Here is an 8,938-nt window from a genome sequence, read left to right as displayed (position 1 = left end):
TGTCCTGGAACTCACTTTGTAGACCAGGCTGGCCTCGAACTCAGAAATCCGCCTGCCTCTGCCTCTGCCTCCCGAGTGCTGGGATTAAAGGCGTGCGCCATACCACGCCCGGCTGGGTCTCAGTGTCTTTAAACAGTGTGGGAGAGCAGTTCAGACTCCCACCACACCCAAGTCCCTGGCTTCTGAGCTTTCTCTTCTGACTGCATCCCTCTCCTCTGGATCTGCTGGAGGCCACTAGAGCACCTCCTCTGACAGGAACCTGTAACCTCAGGCCTGGCCTGTCAGGCAGCCTTCCAGTTGGGTCTCTCCTCCCACCGCGGCAATACCTTGGTGAACTCACTCTTTAGGGCTTTGCAGGAGGCTTGGAAGATTGGGAGAGGAGATTCAAAGAGAGCAGTTGGTTTACAGAGCCAGTATGCAGAGAGAGCTTGGGTCTAGAGTGGGGGCGAGTGTACTGTCACCACCTTGTACTGCCCTGGCTTTAGCAGTGAAAGTTCCCAGAGCTAGTTTCAGTCCCAGGAAAACAAGAACATTTGTTCACTCTGTCTGGTGACTTCTGGTGTCTCCTGGTTTCTACACCTGGAGCTGTGTTTTCAGTTTTAAACCCTCCTTGGGGCATCAGCTTCCTGCCGTGATATTTCTTTTTTTTTTTTTTTTCCCCTTTGTCCAATAATCTGCCTTGTCCAATAATGGCTATGAGTTGGGTCTATGGTTGGCAGGGCTGGGAGTTAAGAGTCCTAGGTTTGAACAGGGGAGAGATTTTGTGCTCAAACACATGGATCTGAGGGAGGAGGGGCAAGTCTAAGAAAAGAGGAGCAACTAGAGCTCTGTGTCTGAGGGAGGAGGAGGTGGGCCTAGATTCCTGAGTCCCTGGTGCCCAGCCTCAGGCATCTTTCACATGGACATCGGTGCCTGGCCAGGCCCTTGAAAGGGAAAGGCCCATCTGCCTCCTTGCCCCCCTCCCGTCACCATGACAACAGAGTAGAAATAAACTGAGCCCAGAGTGACGCCCAGAGTTCATCCCGTTCCCAGGGCACGTGTGGCCCCCCTCTTGCAGCCTAAATTTCCATGACTTCATGCTTTTGGCCCTTGTAGCTTCCTTCCCTCTTTCTCCAGATGGTTGAACTTGAAGGGGGTTAATTTTCATGAGGGCTCAGGAGTCGGGACCCAGCCCCCTCTCTCGACTCAGTGGTTCCAGCATCTAGCCAGTGTCATCAGGGATTGGGGCCAGCTCTCTCCTATGGCCCTGAGTACTGTGCTAGCTAGGGTGAGGCCTTCCTCTCCCCAAGTTTTCTGTTCTAAGAGGGAGGAAGCGGAGGTCTAGTGTGGTGTTGGTGTTTGGGGGAAATATGTTCTGAGGAAACCTGTGCACAGGAAAATTTGGGAAATATGCCCCTGGCCCTCAACGTTGTCTCTGGGAGGTGCTACATACATATGATAATCTTATTTATTATCTATTTATCTGTGCTGTGAATGGAGCTCAGGGCTAGGTGAGCACTGTGCCACTACCTACACTGGGGTGTGTCTGCTCAAAGTGCCCTGTCTTTTGGGAGATCATGTCTGCGTTCTGGGACTCCTCCATCTCAAGAATATGTTCAGCAGTCACATGCAGGGATGGCAGCCCAACATGTTCCATGTCCACTTTTTTCATCCTGGCTTCTGGAACCTGCTCTTGTCTCCATGAACTCTTCATGCTTAGATGGCCCAAACATGGAGTAACTAGGGCATTTTAAGTGGCGGTGTCTGGAGGTCCCTGGGACTTACATTGAAGGCCATTAGCATTGCTTTTCACACCCTTCGCTGGCCCTGGGTCTCTGGGTCTGCCTTTGTAGAAAAGTCTCCTGGTTGGGCCTCTGGCTGGGTGAGATGAGAGCTGATGGGCTTGTTCCCATCCTTAGGCCTGCATAGATGAGAACCTGGAAGTCGTTCGCTTCCTGGTGGAGCAGGGTGCTACTGTGAACCAGGCAGACAACGAGGGCTGGACGCCTCTGCATGTGGCTGCCTCCTGTGGGTACCTGGACATTGCCAGGTGAGGCAAGGGTTGAAGGGCAGGGCTTGGGTTAGGTGTTGAGTCCAGGCCTGGCAGCTCTGACCTTTCATTGCCCCTAGGTACCTCCTGAGCCATGGGGCCAACATTGCTGCTGTCAACAGTGACGGGGACCTGCCTTTGGACCTGGCTGAGTCAGATGCCATGGAGGGGCTGCTGAAGGCAGAGATCACTCGCCGAGGTGGGCCTATGGGATTAAGAGCTTTGGAATTTGGGAGTCTGGACTCAAAGGTCTTGCCCATTTCCTTGGACTCTGGCTCTCTTTATGCCTCTTTCTTCCCCAGTAAAATGGGAGTGGAGGTGCCAGGGTTACCAAGGGTCTAGCAAGACACTACCAGACATAAAATAAGAGTACTAGCTGCTATGGGTGTGCCTGTTATTTCAGCCCCAAGGAACTGAGGGATTGAGGTACTGTGAGCAAATGCTTGTTCAGAGTAAGGAGCAAGATGGCTAGACCCTACCATGAGTTAGGAGGAACTGGGACATATGGTGGATTCTGTCCTGAGCTCCCAAGACCACTGTGTCCTGGTTTCTTTGAGTGGGAACCAGGAGCCCCTTGCATCTCCATGTCTGACCTATCCATCTCCCTTGCATCTCCATGTCTGACCTATCCATCTCCCTGGACGAGGTGCTTGTGTTCTTAAAGAGGCTTGAGGTCCCTGTCTGCTGGCCTCCAAAGCCAGCGTCCACTGTCCAGGTCAGCTGTGGTGCTGTGTGCCTGTGATCCCAGCCTTGGGTAATAGTCATGCTCCCCTATGTAGTAAGCAAGTTCAAGGCCAGCCTGGGCTACATGAGATCCTGTCAGCACACAAACATCAGTATCCAGAGCCAGTTGGGTTGTAGCTGGGTGGATCTCAGCTCTTTAATGTAGGGCCTGGAAGGAAAGGAATTGGGAAGCAGGCTAGGTTGGGGATGTTGTGGAGTTTAGCAGGCTCTCCAGGGACGTAAGATGCCCTTGTACCCTGGATTCAGTTCTACACTGGGGAGTGTCCAGTTAGGAGGTAAGAGGGGAGAGAGGACAAACAGATCATGGGCGGTGTAGTCTTGGCTTCCCTGTTCTTGCATGTTACCACCTAAGGTGGGAAGACATGGGTTTAACATCTTGCCATATTGAGTTTCAGATGGCTATGAGTTACTTGGGGATGCTTGGTAGCTAGTCGGCACCAAGAGATGGAGGTCAGAGGTTAGAAGCCTCACTGGGTTATAGTGGAGCAGCAGTAACAGTGGTTGAGCCAAGCTCCCCTTCCTTTTCCTGATTTTATTTTGGTAAAACTTCAAACACAGAAAAGTTGCCTCAGTACTATGGCCCTTTCCTGGGCTTTATCACAGAATTTGTTAAATTACATTTTTGGGTTTTCTGTCTGCAAATATGTCTTTTCCACATGCATGTCCGAGGCCATCAGATCCTTTTGCAATTGTAGTTATAGACGGTTGTGAACCACACTGGGTGCTGAGAATTGAACCTGGAACTACTGGAAGAGCATCCTGTGCTCAGAACTGCTGACCTGTCTCTAGCCCCATTTATCTTTGAGACAGGGTCTTGCTATGTAGGCTGGTCTGGTACTTTCTATGTAGATCAGGTTGACCTTGAATTTGGAGCAATCCTGGTCCAGCCTCCTGAGTACTTGAATTATACATGCATGCCAGTACTCCAGCTGCTGTTTTAAAAGTCTTTTTTATTAGGTTTATTTAATTTATCATTAATGGGAAAGCTTATGCTTTGTGAAGGTCAGAGGACAACTTATGGGAGTGGGAGTCCTCTCCTTCCACCATGTGGGTCCTAATGAGGGAGCTCAAGGTTGTCAGGCTTGGTGGCAAGCACCTTTACCTGCTGAGCCAGCCTGCCAGCCCACCAGTGGCTTTACAACAAAGCAGCTTTGAGGCTATAATCAACACACCCAACAGTTCACCCATTCAGAGTGCTCAGTTTGTGGTTGTGCTGTAGTGCATGGAGTTGTAGAGTCAATACCACATTCATTTCAAAGCATTTTTAAAGTCACCCTCAAAAGAAATCCTGTAGTTTTTAGTCCCCTTTCCTGTCCTATCTCTTAAGGCCTCTGTCTTCAGGAATGTATCTGTTATGGACATTTCAGAGATGAAACTGCAGTCTAAACAGACACCCTTTACTGCTTTGCCTGCTCTTTTCCCTCCATACACATAGGCATCAATATCTTTCTTGTTTTTCCCTTCTCAGCCTGCTCTCCTCCCTTCCATTCCATAGCTCTTTGAGACTATGTTGCTGATCTTGTAGACTCTGCCCAGATAATGCAGAGTACCTCCTTCATCAGGCCCTGCTGCTCAGTCCTCTCCAACAAGGAGGCAGGAGCAGCCTGGGGCCTTCACCCTCAGTGCCACAAGGCTTGTGCTGTGGCCTGAGTTTCTCCCACAGAGAGGTGTCAGTGAAGGTGAGCCCGTTGGTCTTGCCTTCTTCCTGCTGCTGCTGATACATTTCTCAGATTCTATTCTGCCAGGCCTGATGAATAGTGAGTTCAAGGTCTGTCAAAGCCAACTTGGGCAACTTAATAAATAAATGAATAGCTGGATGTCTAGAAAGAAAAAGAAAGAAAGAAAGAAAGAAAGAGAGAGAAAGAGAGAAAGAAAGAAAGAAAGAGAGAGAAAGAGAGAAAGAAAGAGAGAGAAAGAGAGGAAGGATGGAAGGAAGGATGGCTCAGTCCCTGAGACCACTTTCTGCTTTGCCAGAGGATCAAGTTCAGTTCACAGCACTGTATCTGGGCTCATTGTAGCTTCAGCATCTGGAGGGAACTTCAGCATCTGATCTCTTCTAATACCAGATTCTGCCCATGCATAGATACACAGTTACACACAATGAAAAATAATAAAAATAAAATAAAATAAACCAGAGGGGAACTGGAAGCTACTCAGCGGTAGAACGCTTACTGAGTATGGGCAAGTCCAGTCCCCAGCGCCACAACACAGCAAAATACGCATCCCAAGATTCAGACCCATAATGTTTACTATTTTATTAGTTAATTTAGTTAATTGACCTAGATTGTTATGAAACTTAATGTTGTAGTCTAGTGTGGTCTTGAGATCCTCCTGCCTCAGCCTTTTGAGTGCTGGGGTTGTAACAGTGAGCCACCATGCCTGGTTCTCTTTTTTATATTTTGTGGTGTTTGCAGTGAGAAAGTCCCATGCAGGCATATTTACAGTATCTTAGGGCTTGGGTGTGTCTTAGTCCAGCCTGTGGCACTTGGCCAAGTTTGTGAATTCCTTCCTCAGAATCAGGGAGAGTAGGAACTCAATCAAGGGATGGGATGGATAAGCAAAATGTGGTCTGTACAGATAGAAAAGGAGGAGACTGACTCATCTAATGGCTTGGATGGACCTTACAGGCTCAACTGAATTAAGCTAGCCACACAGAGACAAGTGTGCAGTTCTCATTTACATGAGATACTGAGAATAATCATATTAGTAGAGCTTCCAAATTCATGGAGGCAGAGCATCAAGTGTGGTGGTGTCCAGGTGCTCATAACCCTAGGAGTAGAACTGGCTGTGGTGCGTTTAATCCTGTCACATCTCTTTAGCCCCAGCTCTCCGGAGGCAGAGGCAGGCGGATCTTTGAGTTTGAGGCCAGCCTTATCTACATGGTGAGTTCCAGGACAGCCAGTGCTACACAGAGAGACCCTGACTCAATAAGCTAAACAAACAAGGGGTTGGGGGAGTCGGCTAGATGTGTCAGTGGGTAGAAGTGCTTGCTGTCAAGCTTGACAACTGAGTGTGATCCCTGGGACCCACATGGTGGAAGCCGAGAACTGACCTGTGATTCCCACACATATACCCAAATAAATGAATGTAATAAAAATGTGGTAGGATAGAGTTACTGTTAGAGTGACTGTTTAATGTGTGTAGAAATTTAGTTCTTCCTATGCCTGTAAGTGCATGTACGTGTGCACCTATGGAGGCCAGAGGTCAAAGTGACCCTCAGCCGTACACTTTGAGTTTTGAGACAGGGTTGCTTAGTAGCTTATTTGGCTCCTGTCTCTGCCTCCCCGTGTTGGGATTACAAGTGACTCACCGTGCCTGGCATTTTACATTGGTGCTGGGGATTGAACTCAGGCATGCTTGTGTGGTATATGTTTTACAAACTGAGCCATCTTTCCAAGCCTCAGTGTGTCAGTCTTTGGAGATGGATCTCAAATGGCAGCAGTTGATTTGGTGGGCGTCATGTCAGGTATGTTCTCTCATTGAGGTGCTTAGCAAGGCTTCTAGCAGTGTAGTCTGCTGCCCAACTGGAACACAGTAGCCCCACCTCAGTAAGCCGTTTCTCTGTCATGTCAGACCCAGAGCCCGCCTGTCACTCTGCAGGAGGACTTGTCATCCTGTGACTAGGCTGTGAGCAGAGTCACTCAGAAGCCATAAGGAGGAGGAACGTCAGGATGTGGGTACTGAAGGAGGAAGAGTGGGCACTGCCAGGTCCTAGCAGTTCTGGTGTGGCTCAGGCTGCAGGGTCAGGCCTCGGCAAAACTCCTTTGGGGGACAGGATAGGAAGGGGACTTAAGTGCTTTTTGGGAAAGGCGAAGCCATCTCCTTTGACAGCCAGGAAGGACAGGACTGCATAACCCTAGGATAGGGTTATGTGATAGTTATAGGTGCAAGCTTGAGTAACAGGAAGGGTATGCCTGGAGGGAATGCTCATGCAGGAGTTGAACATGGTTGATGCTGCGGACCTGAGTTTCTGACCTGGCATTTGTTCTTGTAGGTGGTATAAAGCACATAGGAATATTGCACAGTGTTTATTGTTGGTAAGGGAAAGGTTGGTGCTGCCACTGGACGTGGATGGTGCCTGATTTATAAGCAAGTGATCCTAGCAGGGGTCAGCTGACTTACCAGTGAAGGGGTGGACAGTACATATTTCAGGCCTTACAGGGCATACAGTCCCTATTATAATGACTTTACCGTCTGCTATAGAGGGAAATGAGCCAAGGACAAGATGAGAAAAAACAGATGTGGCTGGATGCCATTAAAGCTTTATTTTCAGGCCGGTGAGATGGTTCAGTGGGTGACGGCACTTGACATTAAGCCTGACCGCTGACTTCAGTCCCTAGGATCGACTTGGTACTTCTACCAAGTAGAAGTGACTCCTGCAAGCTGTCCCCTGACTTTACACATGTGCTTGAGTGCGCATATACATTCACACAATAAAATATATGTAATAACATTTTTTCTTACAGCAAATTCAGTACACACACACACACACACACACACGTGCGCACACACCCTTCATTTCATGACTAGGGATGTAACTAAGTCAGTAGTAGAGGGGCTAGCTGCACACACTAAGGTCCCGAGTTCGAATTCTCAGCAACCATATAGACAAGCCCAGCCAGTACCTGAAATCCTAGTGAGTTGTTGGGAGGCAGATATAGGAGGATCCCTGTGATTTGCAAGCCTGTTGGGCTAGCTGAATCAGTGAGTGATCCACTCTCAAGACAAGGTAGAGGGGCTGGTGGCTTAATGGTTAAGTTCTTGCTGGTCTTCCAGAGGAGGGTTCAGTTCCTAGCACCCACATGGGCACCTCTAACTCCAGTTCTAGAGGGACTTGACACCCTCTTCTAGCCTTCTGAGGCGCCAGGCACACATGTATATAGACATACCCACAAGCAACACACATATTGTGTTACATATAAAAATCCTAATTAACAAGCCAGCCCAAAGCAGCCTATTCAAGAAAAACTGTGAATAACACAAGCAGCTCTAGCTGTGTGGGAAGCACAGGACACCCTTAAGTGTGCACAGGAATACTGGGTAGTGGTTGAAGAAAAGCAAATGTACCCCGCCCTTCCCCTTCCCTGCCACAGTCTGATAGAACTGTGCCATGACTCCCTTTAAGGAAGCAGGAGTCTGGAGGAAGAGGGCGGTCCTGGCTTTCCCTGCTCTATTCTCTGTGACTGCACTGCAGATGGACTTTAGCCATACATTCTTCAACTCTGCCACTACAAGGGAAGTCCTAGTTGGTCAGGAGACACAAGGAGCCAGGATCCAACTGCTACCAGGTAGCTAGCGCCTAGTTACAGCTGGTGTCTGGGTGGAGTTGGTCTTGGTTTAGGATGAAAAAGAAGATCCCTAACAAACCTTGGGGATTGTTTCTTTATAGCCTTGTGGCAGAAGTATACAGTGTATCTGTTGAGGAAGCAGCTCAAGCAGGTCAACCTTGGTTGTAAGGGAGTGGAGTGAAGCTGGAAAGGAGCCCACTGTAATTCTCGGCTGAACTTGGAGCCTTATGTTTCCAGGCAGGCATCCTGCCACTGGACTAAACTCTGATCCCTGGTGTTTTGAGGCAGGATCTTGCTTTGTTAGTCCTAGTTGGCCTTGAACTAGTGAGTCTCTGCAGTTTACCCCCTTGTGTAGGTTTTTGTCTCGGTTTTGAGCCTAGCCTTTAGCAGCTGAATCATCTCTTCAGCCCCTTGGTGTTTAGCCAGGTTCTGCCTGAAGGTCTTTGCCAGTGATACCCACTGGAGATCCTGAGTGAACCACAAATGTAGTTTGAAGTTTCCAAGTCATAGGCTGGGCATGTGGCTTAGTTGGTAAAATGCTTCCCAGCTAAGCATGGCCCTTAGCTTGATCCTCAGCACCATGCAAGCTAGGTGTGGTAGTGCAAGCCTGTGATCCTGGCTTGGGGAGGCAGAGGCAGGTGGATAAGATGCTTATCAACTCTGCTGGGTAGTGAGTCTGAGGCTCACCTGGGAGATAGAAAACTCTCATACACACACAGAACAAAACAACAATAACCAAGTTTTAAACAGTGAGGGGAACTGGGGAGATGGCTCAGCTAATAAGACGTTAGATGCATGAGTCTTATGGCCCAAGTTCCCATGAGTTGGTGGCACTCGTGCACTCTCCTCCCCTCCCCTCCCCTCCCCTCCCCTCCCC

At 49.0% G+C, this 8,938-nt stretch overlaps 1 protein-coding gene across 2 annotated transcripts in view; it reads left to right on the top strand.

The window, feature by feature from the left end:
• Window positions 1–8,938, top strand: part of Ppp1r12c (protein phosphatase 1 regulatory subunit 12C) — a 20,280-nt gene that overhangs the window by 2,486 nt on the left and 8,856 nt on the right. For both annotated transcript variants that reach the window (XM_021166874.2, XM_021166873.2), the window contains exons 2-3: window positions 1,899–2,029; window positions 2,110–2,228. In XM_021166874.2, the coding sequence (XP_021022533.1) occupies window positions 1,899–2,029; window positions 2,110–2,228 (250 nt within the window). The remainder of the gene's footprint in view (window positions 1–1,898; window positions 2,030–2,109; window positions 2,229–8,938) is intronic.

Source organism: Mus caroli, chromosome 7 (assembly GCF_900094665.2).
Source record: "Mus caroli chromosome 7, CAROLI_EIJ_v1.1, whole genome shotgun sequence".
In the NCBI taxonomy this organism is placed as follows: Eukaryota; Metazoa; Chordata; class Mammalia; order Rodentia; family Muridae; genus Mus; species Mus caroli.
This window is presented reverse-complemented; position numbering and strand designations above follow the sequence as displayed.